Raw genomic sequence first — 20000 nt, 5'->3', positions numbered from 1 at the left:
CTGGTGTTTCACAGGCAGGGTGAGGCCTCAATGTGTATGCCATCCCTTGGATGGATGTAAAACGGTGTCCCTTTTGCTAGCATTAGTTGGTACACATGAAGGATCCCACGGTGTCCTTCACATAGTGGATGAGCCATCACTGGCACCATGGTCAAATTCCAGATTCTTTCTCTTACCTACAGGATGCACTGCATCAGAAAACAGCACAGGCATGCTCCCAGCAATTAAGCAAAACAGCAGCCACATGCTGCATACGAAATACTTTTATTTTTTATTATTATTTTTAGCAGTCAGAACTGCTGCTCAGATCAATTCAGTTCTTATAAAGCAATGAATCGCCAGATCATGGCAGGATAGCCGAGAAGTACACATGTTCGCTCTAAGCTGTCTCGCGTGGGTTCGTTTCCCAACTCAGCTATAAACTGTCATCCCGGTGTTTCACAGGCAGGGTGATTCATCAATGTGTGTGCTGTTTCTTGGTTGGATGTTCAGCTGGGCGGCACATCTGCCGGAATCCCCCCTCCCCTCATCCCCACATCCTCTCTCACCCTTCTGCTCCTCTCACCCCCACCCCTATTCCTCTCCCACCCCTATCCCTCTCCCACCCCTATCCCTCTCTCCCTCCCTTCCAACCCCCTCTATCTTTCCCCTCCCTCCCTAATATTCCCGTAAGCGAAGCGACGGGTTGTATTTGCGAGTAAAAAATAAAATGACAATCTTTTTGCACTCCCTGTTTCCCCATCACCGAATATCATGTTACTTCATTCCTGATGACATCAAACTTGGTAAACCCTGCCCCCCCCCCAACCTGTCAAATTCATCTAGAATGTACAAGATGTGAAGTCCACTTTATTTGTTTTGACATGTAAATGGATCTCTAAAAGTTCCCGTTGATGTAAAACCTGAGTTAAAAGCTATGTTAAATGCGAAAAGATTCCAAGAATCTCAAATGCTGCCTCAACTTGCTAAATGTGGCAACACTGAGTTCCAGAAGAAAAATGAAAACCTGACCATTAAAAGAGTAAGATATTAAACTTGCGTAATTTCATATTCCAGTTAATCTGCAGAAAATTTACAATTACCTTTCATAAACGCCTTAACTGTCCAGTTCAATAGAACCACAATTTGCTTAAACTCCACAACATGAATCAAACGACGTACAGAAGCACAATTAGCAGAAAGTGCACGACATCAATAAAACGTTTGGATGATGCAAGATATTTTCCAAAGAAATCCTACAAACACTTTCACTTGCTATCCAACAGAGCCTCAGCTCTTGAGGCCCTCGGCCCCTCGCAATGCAAAGGTAATGTCATCGCGGCTGCCACTGAGCCTGAGCCGCCAAGGCCTACAGGCCGTGTCTGCAAGTACGAGGCGGCAGGCATAGAGAGCCGCACAGGAGGCATACGTCCTCGACATCGAAGGGGGTGCGATGCCTTCCAGCCGACATAGAGACACCAGCCGAGGATAAACCTGGAGAAGCAAAATAATGGTTACCACTATGAGGTCTGAGGTTCATGAATGAGTGACACACACACACACACACACACACACACACACACACACACACACACACACACACACACACACACACACACACACACACACACCCCTTTTAACATGAGACAAGCAGTCATTGACCTTGAGGAGGGTGTGGGAAGTAACTTTCCAGAACACACCAGGTACCAGTGGCACCATCTCATGGCATCAGTTTTCTCTCCAGTCAGTGAGGCAGTTTTATCGATAAATCTCTCACATCTATGGAGCAAAAGAGGTCTTAACACCCAAAATGGATTAATGCCTAAAATTGTAAGCTTCTTGTTTCCCAAAGCAGTTAGCACGCTTCAATCAATGTCCTGTTGATTCCATCCATTGTACTGCCTGTCCCCCGATGCAGATCGACACTAACCTTTATGGGCAAGACTAGTTCTTCAATCAACTATTTAATAAGCCTGCCATTCCACTTCCATAACAAATCAATCTTCCTGTGCTATTCCTCAATAGGCCACACTTGTCTTAAATGACTCTTTACCCATTTTGTACTTAAAAATTCCTTACTTTTTAGTTTTTTTATCCTTGGCCATGTCCTTCTCATATTATTTTGACTTGCCTCGTAATTTTCTCAATTAACGACCCTGGTCTCTTACTACCTGTGGATTTACACTTCACGGGACCATACACCTGCACAATGCTGATTTGCTCCTTAATATTTCCCTTTTTCTCTGATGTTGATTGCTCGATTGGTAATTTATCCCTATCAAGAGCACCTCACTCTGTCCTGTCCAGTCCAGATTTAGGAGACCAGTCCTGAAGTGAGATGGCTGCCAATCTGCCTGAGTGAGTCACCAAACTCATCGGTGCTGAGGTAGCTCTTGAGAATAGCCAGAGAAAAGTTGACTCTCGCAAGCATATGATCAGATGCACACCCATTGGATACCACAAGCATACCTATTGGAGCAGAGGAAGAGCAAGAGACATTTGCAAGGAAGTTTGTCATCACCAAGCTTGTCATGTAAAGTGAAACTTTGCTGCTTGGACAGGGTTCAGGCCGATCAAAACAGAGGTCACAATAGCTAGGGAGAGACAATAAGAAGTTCGGGATGCCCTGTGGAAGGAAGGATTCTGTTAAGCAGATGATGTCTGGTTTATCAGCAGTGGTCTGGATTGTCAGGATGGAGCAGAGCTTGGATGTGCAAGGTCCACACAGAGACATCGTAGGAGGCACTGTTGGATGAGTGCAGGAATGTGGAGAGAGGGTAGGGGAACTGGGTGGGGTCAGGGTGAGGAGGGGATGTGAGAAGGGGCATGGCAAGGAGGAATGTGATGGGTGGGTGAGGGGGAGTAATAAAATGCCCTTTGAAGCCACATTGGCCTCCTCAAGCCTAAAAAGCTCCAATTACCTCAATGCCCATTGCAAACTTGCTGCCCTCTTTCTTTTAAGCCTATAGACATCATTCTGAAAACAATCTCTTTACCTCCAAAAGGATTTCCATAACTCCCAATAAATGCAAAACCTTGCTGCATACACAAACCATATGTTGACATCTTTCACTGTACTCAAACTATAGTCCCTTTTTCCTAGTCCTCTTTGTGGAATGATACCATAAAGAGTTATCGCAGAATGCTTTGCTTTCAATCTGTTACCCAATATCCTGTTTCTATATTTCAAATATTCTGTGTAAACTTTCCATCCTTCATTTTCTCCAATGTGTACCATGACTCCTCAATGACCAAACATTGTCATTTACAAACATCCTGACATGACCAAACATTGTCATTTAACCCTCCTTCAATATTCCTTACTTCCTTCTGCTCCTTCGAAAAAACACAAGTCTGTCAACGATCCTTTCTACAGAATGAATAAAATCAACATATTAAATAGTTTCATTTCCAAACAAAATCATCTCCCCACCTTCACCACTGCCTGCATTTGCTTTGCTTGCATTCGCCAAGCCCTCGCCCCTGCTTGCACTCGCCAAGCCCTCGCCCCTGCTTGCACTCGCCAAGCCCTCGCCCCTGCTTGCACTCGCCAAGCCCTCGCCCCTGCTTGCACTCGCCAAGCCCTCGCCCCTGCAAGCACTCGCCACGCCCTCGCCTGAGCACTCGCCACGCCCTGCTTTCTTGCGCTCGCCGAAGCCCTCGCCCTGTTTGCACTCGTCGGCCCTGCTTCCCCCTGCTTGCACTGGCAAACCTCGCCTGACACTCGCCACGCCCTCGCCCCTGCAAGCACTCGCCACGCCCTCGCCCCTGCAAGCACTCGCCACGCCCTCGCCCCTGCAAGCACTCGCCACGCCCTCGCCCCTGCAAGCACTCGCCACGCCCTCGCCCCTGCAAGCACTCGCCACGCCCTCGCCCCTGCATGCACTCGCCACGCCCTCGCCCCTGCATGCACTCGCCACGCCCTCGCCCTGCGTGCACTCGCCACGCCCTCGCCCTGCTTGCACTGGCCACGCCCTGCGCCTGTGCACTGGCCACGCCCTGCGCCCTGCTTGCTCGCCACGCCCTCGCCCTGCTTGCGCGCACGCCCTCGCCCTGCTTGCTCGCCACGCCCTCGCCTGTGCACTGGCCACGCCCTCGCGCCTGCTTGCTCGCCAACCTCGCCCTGCTTGCACTGGCCACGCCCTCGCCTGTTGCACTGGCACGCCCTGCTTCCTGCTTGCTCGCCACGCCCTGCTTTCTTGCACTGGCACGCCCTCGCCTGGCACTCGCCACGCCTGCGCCCTGCTTGCACTCGCCACGCCTGCGCCTGGCACTGGCACGCCCTGCGCCTGCTTGCACTGGCCACGCCCTGGCCCTGCTTGCACTCGCCACGCCTGGCCCTGCTTGCACTGTGCCGCCTCGCCCTGCTTGCTCGCCACGCCCTCGCCCTGCTTGCTCGCCCGCCTCGCCTGCTTGCTAGCCACGCCCTGGCCCTGCTTGCACTCGCCACGCCTGGCCCTGCTTGCTTTCTCGCCACGCCCTGTGCCTGCTTGCTCGCCACGCCCTCGCCCTGCTTGCACTCGCCCACGCTCGCCCCCTGCTTGCTCGCCAACGCCCTGGCCCTGCTTGCCTCGCCACGCCCTCGCCCTGTGCACTCGCCACGCCCTCGCCCCCTGTTGCACTCGCCACGCCTGCGCCTGTTGCACTCGCCACGCCCTCGCCCTGTTGCACTCGCCCGCCGCCCTCGGCCCTGCTTGCTCGCCACGCCCTGCGCCCCTGTGCACTCGCCACGCCCTCGCCCTGCTTGCGCTCGCCACGCCCTCGCCCTGCTTGCACTCGCTTGCGCCTGCGCCCTGCTTGCACTCGCCACGCCCTCGCCTGTTGCCTCGCCACGCCCTCGCCCTGCTTGCACTAGCACGCCCTCGCCTGCTTGCACCTAGCACGCCCTCGCCCTGTTGCACTCGCCACGCCCTCGCCCTGCTTGCTCGCCACGCCCTCGCCCTGCTTGCACTCGCCACGCCCTCGCCCTGCTTGCACTCGCCACGCCTCGCCCTGCTTGCACTAGCACGCCCTCGCCCTGCTTGCACACGCCCACGCCCTCGCCTGGCACGCTCGCACGCCTCGCCCCTCGCACACTCGCACGCCCTGGCCCTGCTTGCTGCCTAGCACGCCCTCGCCCTGCTTGCACTAGCACGCCCTCGCCCTGCTTGCTCGCCACGCCCTCGCCCTGCTTGCCTCGCCACGCCCTCGCCCCGCCTTGCACTCGCACGCCCTCGCCCTGCTTGCACTCGCCACGCCCTCGCCCTGCTTGCTCGCCACGCCCTCGCCTGCTTGCCTCGCCACGCCTGCTTCCTGCTTGCGCTCGCCACGCCCTGCGCCCTGCTTGCTCGCCACGCCCTCGCCCTGCTTGCACTCGCCACGCTCGCCCTGCCTGCGCTCGCCACGCCCGCGCCCCGGCTTGCACTCGCCACGCCCTCCCCCCTGGTTGCACGCGCCACGCCCTCGCCCCTGCCTGCACCCGCCACGCCCTGGCGCATGCTTGCACTCGCCACGCCCTGGCCCCTGCTTGCTAGCCACGCCCTGCGCCCTGTTGCACTCGCCACGCCCTGTTTCTTCTTTAAGCACGCCCTGCGCCCCCTGCTTGCTCGCCACGCCTGTTTGCTGCTTGCTCGCCACGCCCTGGCCCTGCTTGCTAGCCACGCCCTGGCCCTGCTTGCACTCGCCACGCCCTCGCCCTGCTTGCTGCTTGCGCCCTGGCCCTGCTTGCTGCTTGCGCCTGCTTGCTGTTTGCACTGTGCAGCCTGCTTCTCTTGCTAGCCACGCCCTCGCCCTGCTTGCTAGCACGCCCTGCTTGCTGTTGCCGCTAGCACGCCCTCGCCCTGCTTGCACTCGCCACGCCCTCTCGCCCTGCTTGCTAGCACGCCTGCTTCCTGCTTGCTCGCCCGCCCTCGCCCTGCTTGCACTGTGCACGCCCTGCAGCCTGTTGCACTAGCACGCCCTGCTTCCTGTTGCCTAGCCACGCCCTCGCCCTGCTTGCTAGCACGCCCTCGCCCTGCTTGCTCGCCACGCCCTCGCCCTGCTTGCCTCGCCACGCCCTCGCCCTGCTTGCACTCGCACGCCCTCGCCCTGCTTGCCTCGCCACGCCCTCGCCCTGCTTGCCTCTCGCCACGCCCTCGCCCTGCTTGCACTCGCCACGCCCTCGCCCTGCTTGCTCGCCACGCCCTCGCCCTGCTTGCACACACGCGCACTGCGCCCTGTGCACTCGCCGCCCTCGCCCTGCTTGCTGCGCCACGCCCTGCGCCCTGCTTGCACTAAGCACGCCCTCGCCCCTGCTTGCACTCGCCACGCCCTCGCCCCTGCTTGCACTCGCCCGCCCTGCGCCCGCTTGCTCGCCACGCCCTGCGCCTGCTTGCACTCGCCACGCCCTCGCCCTGCTTGCACTCGCCACGCCCTCGCCCTGCTTGCGCTCGCCACGCCCTGCGCCCTGCTTGCACTCGCCACGCCCTCGCCCCTGCTTGCACTCGCCACGCCCTGCGCCCTGCTTGCACTCGCCACGCCCTCGCCCTGCTTGCCTCGCCACGCCCTGCGCCCTGCTTGCTCGCCACGCCTGCGCCTGCTTGCACAAGCACGCCCTCGCCCTGCTTGCTCGCCACGCCTCGCCCTGCTTGCACTCGCCACGCCCTCGCCTGCTTGCACTCGCCACGCCCTCGCCCTGCTTGCTCGCCACGCCCTCGCCCTGCTTGTGCACTCGCCACGCCCTCGCCCTGTTGCACTCGCCACGCCCTCGCCCCCTGCTTGCACTCGCCACGCCCTCGCCCTGCTTGCTCGCCACGCCTACGCCCCTGCTTGCACTCGCCACGCCCTCGCCCTGCTTGCTAGCACGCCTACTTCCTGCTTGCACTCGCCACGCCCTCGCCCTGCTTGCACTCGCCACGCCCTCGCCCTGCTTGCTAGCACGCCCTCGCCCTGCTTGCACTGTGCGCCCTCGCCCTGCTTGCACTCGCCACGCCCTCGCCCTGCTTGCTCGCCACGCCCTCGCCCCACTGTTGCCTCGCCACGCCCTCGCCCTGCTTGCTCGCCCGCCTCGCCCTGCTTGCACTCGCCACGCCTCGCCCTGCTTGCACTCGCCACGCCCTCGCCCTGCTTGCTAGCACGCCCTCGCCCTGCTTGCTCGCCACGCCCTCGCCCTGCTTGCACTAGCCACGCCCTCGCCCTGTGCACCTCGCCACGCGCCCTCGCCTGCTTGCACTCGCCACGCCCTCGCCCTGCTTGCACTCGCCACGCCCTCGCCTGTTGCACTCGCCACGCCTGGCCCTGTTGCCTAGCCACGCCTGCGCCCCCCTGCTTGCTAGCAAGCCTGGCCTGCTTGCTAGCCGCCCTCGCCTGTTGCTAGCCACGCCTGCGCCCTGCTTGCTCGCCACGCCCTCGCCCTGCTTGCACTAGCACGCCCTCGCCTGCTTGCTAGCCACGCCCTCGCCCCTGTGCACTAAGCACGCCCTGGCCCTGCTTGCTCGCCACGCCCTCGCCCTGTGCCCTAGCCACGCCCTCGCCTGCTTGCTATTGCGCCCTCGCCCTGTTTGCACTCGCCACGCCCTCGCCTCGCGCACTAGCACGCCCTGGCCCTGTTGCCTCGCCACGCCCTGCTTCCTGTTGCACACGCCCTGTTGCACTAGCACGCCCTGCGCCTGCTTGCTAGCCACGCCCTCGCCCTGTTGCACTAGCACGCCCTCGCCCTGCTTGCTCGCCACGCCCTCGCCCTGCTTGCACACTCGCCACGCCCTCGCCCTGCTTGCTAGCACGCCCTCGCCCTGCTTGCACTCGCCACGCCTGCGCCCTGCTTGCTAGCACGCCCTCGCCCTGACACGCTCGCCACGCCTCGCCCTGCTTGCACTCGCCACGCCTGCGCCCTGCTTGCACTCGCCACGCCCTCGCCCTGCTTGCACTCGCCACGCCCTCGCCCCCTGTTGCACTGGCACGCCCTGCGCCCTGCTTGCACTCGCCACGCCCTGCGCCCTGCTTGCACTCGCCACGCCCTCGCCCTGCTTGCACTCGCCACGCCCTGCTTCCCTGCTTGCACTCGCCACGCCCTCGCCCTGCTTGCACTCGCCACGCCCTCGCCCTGCTTGCACTCGCCACGCCCTCGCCCTGCTTGCACTCGCCACGCCCTCGCCCTGCTTGCACTCGCCACGCCCTCGCCCACACTGTTGCACTGTGCGCCTGCGCCCCTCGCTTGCACTCGCCACGCCCTGCGCCTGCTTGCACTCGCGCGCCCTCGCCCTGCTTGCCTCGCCACGCCTGGCCCTGCTTGCACTCGCCACGCCTGCGCCCGACTTGCACTCGCCACGCCCTGGCCCTGCTTGCTAGCCACGCCCTCGCCCTGCTTGCACTCGCCACGCCCTGCGCCCTGCTTGCACTCGCCACGCCCTCGCCCTGCTTGCTCGCCACGCCCTCGCCTGCTTGCACTCGCCACGCCCTCGCCCTGCTTGCACTCGCCACGCCTCGCCCTGCTTGCCTGTGCGCCTCGCCCTGCTTGCACTCGCCACGCCCTCGCCCTGCTTGCTCGCCACGCCCTCGCCCTGCTTGCACTCGCACGCCCTCGCCCTGCTTGCTAGCCACGCCCTCGCCCTGCTTGCTCGCCACGCCCTCGCCCTGCTTGCTCGCCACGCCCTCGCGCCTGTTGCACTCGCCCGCGCCCTCGCCCTGCTTGCTCGCCACGCCTCGCCGCTGCATGCACTCGCCACGCCCTCGCCCCTGCATGCACTCGCCACGCCCTCGCCCCTGCATGCACTCGCCACGCCCTCGCCCCTGCTTGCGCACGCCACGCCCTGGCCCTGCTTGCACTCGCCCGCCTGCGCCCTGCTTGCACTAGCACGCCCTCGCCCTGCTTGCACTCGCCACGCCCTCGCCCTGCTTGCTGCTCGCCCGCCCTCGCCCTGCTTGCACTCGCCACGCCCTCGCCCCTCGCACACGCTCGCCCGCCCTCGCCCCTGCTTGCACTCGCCACGCCCTCGCCCTGCTTGCACTCGCCACGCCCTCGCCCCCTGCTTGCTGCGCCACGCCCTCGCCCTGCTTGCACTCGCCACGCCCTCGCCTTTCTTGCACTCGCCACGCCCTCGCCCCTGCTTGCTCGCCACGCCCTCGCCCCTGTTTGCACTCGCCACGCCCTGCGCCCTGCTTGCTCGCCACGCCCTGGCTTGCTGTTTGCCTGTGCCGCCCTGCGCCCTGCTTGCACTAGCCACGCCCTGGCGCCCTGCTTGCCTCTCGCCACGCCCTCGCCCTGCTTGCACTCGCCACGCCCTCGCCTGTGCACTCGTCGCCCTGCCCTGCTTGCTAGCCACGCCCTCGCCCTGCTTGCCTAGCACGCCCTCGCCCTGTGCACTAGCCACGCCCTCGCCCTGCTTGCACTCGCCACGCCCTCGCCTGTTGCACTAGCCACGCCTGCGCCCTGTTTGCACTGGCCCGCCTACGCCCTGCTTGCTCGCCACGCCTGCCTCGCCTGCTTGCGCTCGCCCACGCCTGCGCCTGCTTGCACTCGCCCGCGCCCTGCTTCCTGCTTGCTAGCCACGCCCTCGCCCTGCTTGCTAGCACGCCCTCGCCCTGCTTGCTCGCCACGCCTGCGCCCTGCTTGCTCGCCACGCCCGCCCTGCTTGCACTAGCACGCCCTCGCCCTGCTTGCACTCGCCCGCCCTCGCCCTGCTTGCACTCGCCCGCGCCCTCGCCCTGCTTGCTCGCCACGCCCTCGCCCTGCTTGCTAGCACGCCCTCGCCCTGCTTGCTCGCCACGCCCTCGCCCTGCTTGCACTCGCCACGCCCTCGCCTGCTTGCACTCGCCACGCCCTCGCCCTGCTTGCTCGCACGCCCTCGCCCTGCTTGCTAGCACGCCCTCGCCCTGCTTGCTCGCCACGCCCTCGCCCCTGCTTGCACTCGCCACGCCCTCGCCCTGCTTGCTCGCCACGCCCTCGCCCCTGCTTGCACTCGCCACGCCCTCGCCCCTGCTTGCACTCGCCCCTGCTTGCACTCGCCACGCCCTCGCCCCTGCTTGCACTCGCCACGCCCTCGCCCCTGCTTGCACTCGCCACGCCCTCGCCCCTGCTTGCACTCGCCACGCCCTCGCCCCTGCTTGCACTCGCCACGCCCTCGCCCCTGCTTGCACTCGCCACGCCCTCGCCCCTGCTTGCACTCGCCACGCCCTCGCCTGCTTGCACACGCCACGCCTCGCCCTGCTTGCTGGCACGCCCTCGCCCCACTGTTTGCACTCGCCACGCCCTCGCCCTGCTTGCACTCGCACGCCCTCGCCCTGCTTGCACTCGCCACGCCCTCGCCCTGCTTGCCTCGCCACGCCCTCGCCTGCTTGCACTCGCCACGCCCTCGCCCTGCTTGCACTCGCCACGCCCTCGCCCTGCTTGCACTCGCCACGCCCTGCGCCTGGCACTCGCCACGCCTGCTTCCTGCTTGCACTCGCCACGCCCTGCGCCCTGCTTGCACTGGCACGCCTGCTTCTTGCACTCGCCACGCCCTCGCCCTGCTTGCACTCGCGCACGCCCTCGCCCTGCTTGCTCGCCTGCTTGCTAGCACGCCCTCGCCCTGCTTGCTCTCGCCACGCCCTCGCCCTGCTTGCACTCGCCACGCCCTCGCCCTGCTTGCACTGGCACGCCCTCGCCCTGCTTGCACTCGCCACGCCCTCGCCCTGCTTGCAGTGTGCGTATGCCTCGCCCTGCTTGCAGTCGCCACGCCCTCGCCCTGCTTGCCGGCTCGCACGCTCGCCCCCTCGCACGTGCTTGCGCGCGCGCTCGCCCTGCTTGCAGTCGCCACGCCCTCGCCCCTGCTTGCAGTCGCCACGCCTTCGCCCCTGCTTGCAGTCGCCACGCCTTCGCCCCTGCTTGCACTCGCCACGCCTTCGCCCCTGCTTGCACTCGCCACGCCTTCGCCCCTGCTTGCACTCGCCACGCCTTCACCCCTGCTTGCACTCGCCACGCCTTCACCCCTGCTTGCAGTCGCCACGCCTTCACCCCTGCTTGCAGTCGCCACGCCTTCACCCCTGCTTGCACTCGCCACGCCTTCACCCCTGCTTGCACTCGCCACGCCTTCACGCCTGCACACGCTCTCGCGCGCACCCTGCTTGCACTCGCCACGCCTTCACCCTGCTTGCACCTCACCACGCCTTCACCCCTGCTTGCACTCGCCACGCCTTCACCCCTGCTTGCACTCGCCACGCCTTCACCCCTGCTTGCACTGCACGCCTTCACCCTGCCCACTCGCCACGCCTTCACCCTGCCCCACTCGCCACGCCTTCACCCCTGCTTGCACTCGCCACGCCTTCACCCCTGCTTGCACTCGCCACGCCTTCACCCCTGCTTGCACTCGCCACGCCTTCACCCCTGCTTGCACTCGCCACGCCTTCACCCCTGCTTGCACTCGCCACGCCTTCACCCCTGCTTGCACTCGCCACGCCTTCACCCCTGCTTGCACTCGCCACGCCTTCAACCCTGCTTGCACTCGCCACACCTTCAACCCTGCTTGCACTCGCCACACCTTCACCCCTGCTTGCACTCGCCACACCTTCACCCCTGCTTGCATTCACCAAGCCTTCATCCCAGCTTGCACTCGCAACACCTTCACCATTGCAGGCATTCACCATGTCCTCATCACTGCTTGCACTTGCCATTCCCTCACCACTGCCTGCAGTCACTACGCTCTCAGCACTACCCATCTATTCTGCAGACGTCCTTGAAAAACGTAACCAACTTTTATCTTCAGATTTTTCACACTCCATTACCTCTTCCAAAGTATCTATCTGGTCCTTCAACCAATCTATAACTTGCTCTTATAACACATGCTTCTTAATAACCCCAATAAAAACTACCCATGATCTACTACTAAAATCGACGCCAATCTACTTTTGAACAATATCAAGTACACCACCCCATACACAAAATCACAAAAACAAACAAGTAAAAGCAACGTTTACCAATCGCTTCTGCCATAAGGAGCACTGAATCCACCAACCCCAATCTATGAGATTTTACAGGATCATCAAACTGTCCTTTGAGAGGAATCCAAAACACATTGCCAGTTCATTACTGATGACAGTGCGTGTATGCTTGCATCAGTACCTCTAGTAAGGTTGCCTCTTCAACCCCTGAGTGAGAAAATTCCGCCAACAGAGCTTGTAGAAATGCACGCTGCAACCATGATGCTTGCCTAAACAGAGAGCACAAGAGAGCTTAAAATTAACAACGTTATGTGTTGGCCTATTTTGATATTCCTATTTGAGCACTTCCATCACAATCCTTTGATCCCAGGGTGAATGATCAATGGATTTGATTAATATGTAATAATATGGTATTTTAGGTCCACAAAGAAGAAATAAAAATAATTAAAACTAGATGTGCCACTTATGCCCAAGTAGTCATGCTGGGTAATGAATGACACATGTCAACGACGATGCCATCCCATGCCGTCCGTTCCGATGATGATGCTGTCCCTTGCCACTTATTTTGATGATGATACTGCCCTATTTTGTCATTTTTATCAAACCAAGAACTGGCACATATAACTGTGAGCAGTGCTTTCTACGTGGGCGCTTACAAAACTGCGAGCCACAAGGAATAAGGTTTATAAGTACGACGTCATACTTCAGATGGGTTGGCAGCCAAATTGGATCAAATAGAAAACGTCTAAAAATGTTTTTCTCTGAAACCACCTCAGTGATTGAAGTGAAACTTCAAATAAGATATCATCCACTTCCCATGTGGAAAAAGATGTGATCACGATGACATCATGGGTTACATGGTTTGGCAGCCATATTGTATTGAAGGAAAACATTTAAAAATAATTTTCTCTGAAACCACTTAACTAACCGATGATGTTTTAATTATCAAACTTTTATCATCATGGGTACTCGATGATATACCTAAAGTTTTGCAATGATTGGATCAGTGGTTGGACAGAAGATTTTTTTTTAAAGATTTCAGCTTCAATACAATATATCCACCCAACCACATGACCGAGAATGTTTTACTGATCATAGTTAGTCAATTATATATATGAACTTTCGCATTAATCTGTTAAGCAGTTTTGGAGAAGAAGATTTTTAAAGGATCTTTTGTTTTTTTTTCCAATCTAATATGGTTGCTTGACCACATGACCTATGACATAATTTAAAAACCTAACTAACTGGGAAGTCAATCACATTTGTGAAGTTTTGTTTTGATAAGATAAGGTTAATTTTTCTATCCAATATGGCAGCCAAACAAGTCTGGAGACGGCAATGATTCACGAGCGGTATTTGACGACGTAGATTGTTTCAGAAGTCAAGGATGAGACAATGTGATAATTTTTGACCAAGTCATAAAAATGATCAACATGATGTGGTACGAGTGACAGGTTATTAGCTGCAAAATGTCGAAAACCCGGTTTCGTTCAACAACTTTCAAAATTTGACCTTTGCATAACCTTTAAAGGTCACAGAACGATGTTGTGGACATTAAAATAAGGAAACATTATACGTGCTATAGCTTATTGGAGTTAGTTCGTCGAAGAAGGTCAAAACTCGGTTCGATTCCCACAACTTTGAAAATTTGACCTTTGTGACCTTTAAAGGTTTTTATTTAAAGGCATCGAACACATCAACTTCAAGAACTGACTGTTCACTTGCTGCCTAATATATCCCACCCCTTGTTTTAAACGTTTTAAAGGTCAAGGATTATGACATTTGGTGCAAAATTTCCTCCGGAACATTCCAGGAACAATATAACGTCATATAGGCTATATGGCATTTCGCACTCCTCAGATTATCCATACTTTGATGAAATCAGTGTAAAAACAAACTTGAAGGGGGCGCCACGGGCAAGGTGTTCGAGATAGAGCAAAATGGTTGCAAGACTTTAGGTGGGGAATGACCTCAAGATTATGCATAAAAAATATTGTCATCCGAGCTCTCAAAGTTTGGGCTGTCCTATGATTTTTATGTCAAAATTCGCAATTTTCTAAGTTCGTGACCTTATGACCTTAGGATGAAAATGAAAAAAAATAAAATAAAATAAAATAAAATAAATCGAGCTCCGTGGGGCTATGCAGGTGCCATTGGGCTAACCAAATGCAGAAATCCCTGCCAGATTCGACAAACCCCCTCGGAGAAGATGTAACTTGAAATCGGCTACCCCCTAAAAACCCGTTTTTTGGGCGTGGCTCCGCCCATTCTCAGGAAAACACAACTAGATCATGATATAAACCTCCCACCAAAATTTTATCAGGATCGGATCAAAACCCACGGAGCTATGCTCAGGACAGATAGACAGACACACCCATAACGAATATAGTGGTCACTTACTGACTCGTGAACCAACAATGTGACCAATGATGTCATAGTTTACACACTGCTTGCAACGATGGTATTGGAACATATTTGTAAAATTTTGCATCAATAGGTTAAGCGGTTTCAGAGAAATAATTTTTAAAAGATTTTTTTTCATTGCAATATGGCTGCAAGACCACGTGATCGATAACATTTTAGGGATCAATTGTATATCCCCAAGTGTAGTCGCTCATACATGTAAAGTTTCCCCTTGATCTGTTTCGCTGTTTCCGAGAAGATTTTTGAAGGTTTGTATTTTTTTTTCTATTAAAAAACATAGCTGCCAATCCATGTAACTGACGATGCCATCAATTTTTTTCACTGAACCAAATTCTTCATAGATCACCCTCAAACATTTTTGTATTAATTGGATGAAAAATAAACAAATAAAAAATAAACATATCCAATTATGACATCATCATGAAGGCACCAATTTTATCGTTAACAAATGTCGTTCCCAATTGGTGAGTTCCTGATCGGTGCCTGCTCCAGAGAAGAAGACGTCCAAAGTTTTGCCTTTTTTCCAACATGGTTGCCATACCACATGACCTATGACATCATAGTTGTGATCAAAAAAAATATCCAGGGGTAGGCACTCCTTTTGTGAAAGTTTTGTGTCAATCTCTCAAACGGTTGTCAAGAAAATGAATTTAAAAGCGAATAAACAGTGAAAATGGCTGGCAGAAGAAAAAACAAACAAACAAACAAACAACACAAAAACAATAGGGAACCCTCATTACTTCTTCATGATAATTATCATTTGCCCATTACAATGGCTACACACTCTTTCAGAGAAGACAGAAGTTAAAATTTCACTTCCAAGTATACGGTCCCAATGTGCGAAATATATAAAGACAAGTGTGACATATAAAGCCAGAATAATATCAAGAGTAAAATGTTATACAAGCCTTTTAATTGAGAAAAAAAAAGCACTGTAATCAAATGAAGACCGGAATGCAAATTTTAACATTACATTGCATGTTGACACTAAAGAGGCGTGTCCTTTGACAGAGACGATTGACAAACTGACCTGACGGCGAGGATGCAGGGCGATGAGAACATCTCATCCAACGCACGAGACATGTGTGCCATTTCTACCCGCTGCTGCCTGCGGGGAGATGTGTTCAATGCAATTTCCGCTGCTCTTCGGCAGATGTCCAAAGCCCGACGGGCATCACCTGAGAGTGCAGCCACCTGGAGAGATATAAAAACAGTTTTGGAAGATGTCTAGAGGCTGTGGGTTCAATCCTACACTTCAGATGAACATCCAAGAATGAAACCGATTGCTTATTCAAAGAAAATTTCATCCAAGTCTGGAAATAGTGATGAGCACTTCATTAACTCAGCACTGATAATGGGATGGGAGATTATTGGAAAGAATTAGAATAGGATAGATCAGTCGGTAGCTTGCACTTTGTCATGGGTTCAATTCCTCACCGTGGACGGCTCATTTTGTGATTCAACACCTTGCCTGGGAAGCACCATTCTGCCAGTTTATTGGGCTGAGAATCAAAACCACAACTAGACAGCTCAAAGATAAGTACACCACCCCATCAGGACTCTGGGTCCAATCTCTGATGCAATCAAATTTATTCCAATGTCAACAAAGGGTGTTGAGTTTTTTTTTTAAGTAATAACATAAATCCAGGCTATTCCATCTGCAATGAATTTGCAAATGTTAAAGACCACATGGCATGTTGTATACCAGAACCTTAGGCATTATATTTTGCAGTGATGAGTGAAAAATATTTTTAAAAGACAAAGAAAAGTCCTGAAGAGCGTTATAATTTCATTTGCTCGTTTGCCTATTTTACACACCCCATGTCATTGCACTGTTGTATCCAATGAAACAAGTGTCACATCAATCACCTACAGTACCTTCAGAAAGTATTCACACCCCTTGACTTTTTCACATTTCGTTGTGTTACAGCCTAAATTTAAAATGGATCAAATTAAAAAAAAATTTGTCACCGATCGACACAAAATACACCATAATGACAAAGTGAAAACATCTTTTTAGAAATTTTTACAAATCAATTAAAAATGAGAAGCTGAAATGTCTTGCATCAATGAGTATTCAACCCCTTTGCTCTGACACTCAAAATTGAGCTCAGGTGCATCCAATTTCCTTTGATTATAATCCTTGTGATGTCTCGACAACTTGATTGAAATCCACCTGTGGCCAAATTCAATTGATTGGACATGATTTAGAAAGAAACACACCTTTCTATACAAGGTCCCACAGTTGACAATGCATGTCAGAGCAGAAACTCTACGTAAAACTCCAAGTTGGAATTGTGAGGAGGCATAGATCTGGGGAAGGATATAAAACATTTTCTCGAGTGTTGAAAGTTCCCAAGAGCACAGTGAGCTCCATCATTAGGAAGTGGAAAGAGTATGGAACTACCCAAGCTAATCCTGGAACTGGCCATTCCAACAAACTGAACAACTGGCAAGAAGGACCTTAGTCAGGGAGGTCACCAAGAACCCAATGACCACTCTGACAGAACGACAGAGTGCCTTGGCTGAAATTGGAGAACCTGCTGGAAAGACAAGTCTTTGCTGCACTTCACAAATCTCAGCTTAAAGAGAGAGTGGCCAAACGGAAGCCACTCCTGAGAAAAAGGCACATGACAACACACCTGGAGTTTTCAAAAAGGAACGTGAAAGACTGAGAGCACGACGCAAAATATTCTGTGGTTTGATGAGGTGAAAATTGAACTCTATGGCCTGAATGCAAAGAGCGACGTCTGGTGGAAACCAAACACAGCTCATCACCCATCTAATACCATCCCTAATGTGAAACATGGTGGTGGCAGCATAATGCTATGGGGATGCTTTTCAGCGGCAGGGACTGTGAGACTTGTAAGGATAGAGGGAACAATGAATGGAGCCAAATACAGGCAAATCCTTCAGGAGAACCTGCTTCAAAGTGCAAAAGACCTGAGACTGCGGTGGAGATTGATGTTCCAACATGACAAAGACCCCAAGCATACAGCCAAAGCAACACTGGAATGGCTTCAGAACAAGAATGTGAAAGTCCTTGAGTGACCCAGCCAAAGCCCAGAGTTGAATCCCATTGAGAATCTGTGGAATGATTTGAAGATTGCTGTTCACTGACACTCCTCATGCAACTTAACAGAGCTTGAGTAAATCTGCAAGGAAGAATGGGAAAAAATCCCCAAATCCAGATGTGCAAAGCTGAATGTACAAACCAAAAAAGACTTGAACCTGTAATCGTTGCCAAAGGCGCTTCTATGAAGTATTGACTCAGGGGATTGAATACTTATTGATGCAAGACATTTCAGCTTTTCATTTTTAATTAATTTGTAAAAAATTATAAAAACACGTGTTCACTTTGTCATTGTGGGGTATTTTGTGTTGATCAGGGACAAAAATTTTATAGTTTATCCAATTTAAATTAAGGCTGTAACACAACAAAATGTGGAAAAGTCAAGGGGTGTGAATACTTTCTGAAGGTACTGTAATTTTATAAATATGTTATGAACAATACGAAAGATTCAGAAAAAATTTAATCAATGAAAGCAATTGTCACATGGTAAGCTTGCATTTCCTGTGTACATTTGCAAACGGGAAGTGCTGCATGAGAATACCACGTGTATTCCACATTCAATGTGTTCACCACATTTACCTTGCGTGCTACGAGGGCGAGCGCATCGGGCTGAAAGGCCTGCAGACCCTCAAGGCGTGCACCCAGCACCTGAACCAACTGCTTATGTGAGTAAGGAGGGAAGGCGAGTCGTGTCACACCCTGAGGAATATTTAGATGGAACAAGGAAGAGAATAAAACACCGTTTTGCCTGTAAACAAAAGCACAACAGTGGAATTATCAAATGTATTCTCCCTCCTCCCCAAGATGTAAACTTTGAAAAGTACCTGTGCATTGATAAAAAAGTAGCATTTGTGTGCATGTGTGTATATATATATATATATATATATATATATATATATATATATATATATATATATATATATATATATATATATATATATATATATATATATATATATATATATATATATATATATATATATATATATATATTGACGTCCACGGGACTTGAACAATCGCGCCAACGTAGGATGTGCCGAAACGATGGAAGCGGTTTATTTTTTTATAACCCGAGGATGGCGGTCCTGATCGCTCTCCAGCAAACGGGACGAGGAAGGTGGCACAAGTCGCTTTTCACTGAGTCAATAATGTTTATTTTTCTAACAAGAACGATAATAAGATTCGGCAAGAGGAGGGATCTGTGGGCGATTCGACGAAAGGTGGGGTGAATTTGGGCGTGGGGAAAAACACAAACAATTCCAATGGATATACAAATCTCAAACCCTCGAAGGCGCCAGGTACACACACACGCACGCACGCACGCACGCACACACACACCATAGCTAGTGGTCAGGCTCGCCCGTGGTGTCGACGCAAAAGTCACTGGATTGGTGCCGGACGAGCTGGCGTTGCGCCCGTCAGGGGCAGGAGACACGGTGGTGCAGAGATTCCGTCAAACCTTCCGCGCAGAACCGCGGTCCCTGGCCTGTGAGCTCCAACCAGCCACCACGGTGTTGTTCCTGGTGGTGTCAACCTCCTGGTGTAGGCCCAAGACGGCTCACAGCCGCCAGAGAGCCAGTTCTAGCGCCAAAATGCGAGCAGGAGATGCAGGTCTGCCCACCGTTCGGTCCCATACTCAGAGCCAGCAGAATTCAAGAGCCACCGAGGTGAGGGACGAGGCACAGCAAGGCCACGAGACACGACAAATCCAGGAACGAGCAAGCGCAGCCCAAGAGAGCTCTGTGGTGCCGCCTCGACGAGAGCTTTTTCCTTCTTACTCCTCTTCCTCCCCTTCCAACCAGATCGCTTTTATACTCCAGAGTCCTCGTCACTTCCAACGGAACCCCTCATTGGTCCCCTGCCTGTCGCCTTCCGCCAATCATCATCCAGAGGGCGGAGCCATCCGCAGCAACGTTCTGTCTTGCCACGGCAAGCCTACAGGGAATACTAAAAGGGAATACGCAGACACACTTACCCTATCCCGTATCCCTATCTAATTACGTGACAATTATCATTTCCCCTTAAAGAAATGGACATTTACTAGACAATTTATCACCACTGAATTGCTACTGATGACATCGAGATCCTGGTATAACTCGAACAGCATGACATACCTAATTACCCTTTGAATGCGAAAACGGGACTCATCGGACCAGGCGACCTTCTTCTACTGCTCCAAGGTCCAGTTCCGATGCTCACGTGCCGATTGTAGGCACTTTCGATGGTGGACAGGGGTCAGCGTGGGCACTCTGACCCGTCTGCGGCTACGCAGCCCCCATATTCAGCAGGGTGCGATGCACTGTGGATTGTGATACATTCCTCCCATGACCACCATTAAAATTTTCTGACTTGTGCCACAGTCGACCTTCTGTCGGTTCTGACCAGACGGGATAGCCTTTGTTGCCCTCGCGCATCGATGAGCCTTGGGCGCCCAACACCCTGTCGCCGGTTTGTGGTTTGTCCCTCCTCGGACCACTGTCGGTGGTACTCACCACTGCTGACCGGGAGCACCCCACAAGCCTTGCCGTTTCAGAGATGCCTTGACCCAGTCGTCTGGCCATAACAATTTGGCCCTTGTCAAAGTCGATCAGGTCTTCACTCCTGCCCATTTCTTCTGCATCGAACACATCAACTTCAAGAACTGACTGTTCAC

The 20000-nt window shown here is 54.2% G+C and overlaps 1 protein-coding gene across 7 annotated transcripts in view; it reads right to left on the bottom strand.

Moving 5' to 3' along the window:
• Window positions 1-20000, bottom strand: part of ORC1 (origin recognition complex subunit 1) — a 98853-nt gene that overhangs the window by 318 nt on the left and 78535 nt on the right. For all 7 annotated transcript variants that reach the window (XM_085854504.1, XM_085854499.1, XM_085854503.1 and 4 more), the window contains 4 exons: window positions 17927-18046; window positions 15305-15468; window positions 12032-12119; window positions 1-1473 (listed from right to left, as the gene is read on the bottom strand). The exon at window positions 1-1473 is cut by the window's left edge and continues 318 nt beyond it. In XM_085854504.1, coding sequence (XP_085710630.1) covers window positions 1270-1473; window positions 12032-12119; window positions 15305-15468; window positions 17927-18046 — 576 coding nt within the window. In that variant the 3' untranslated portion in view covers window positions 1-1269. The remainder of the gene's footprint in view (window positions 1474-12031; window positions 12120-15304; window positions 15469-17926; window positions 18047-20000) is intronic.

This window comes from Eptatretus burgeri, chromosome 14 (genome assembly GCF_056783735.1).
Source record: "Eptatretus burgeri isolate ZD-2024b chromosome 14, Ebu_testis_v1, whole genome shotgun sequence".
Lineage (NCBI taxonomy): Eukaryota > Metazoa > Chordata > Myxini > Myxiniformes > Myxinidae > Eptatretus > Eptatretus burgeri.
The sequence above is the reverse complement of the archived record's forward strand: the minus strand, read 5'-3'. Positions and strand labels throughout refer to the sequence as shown.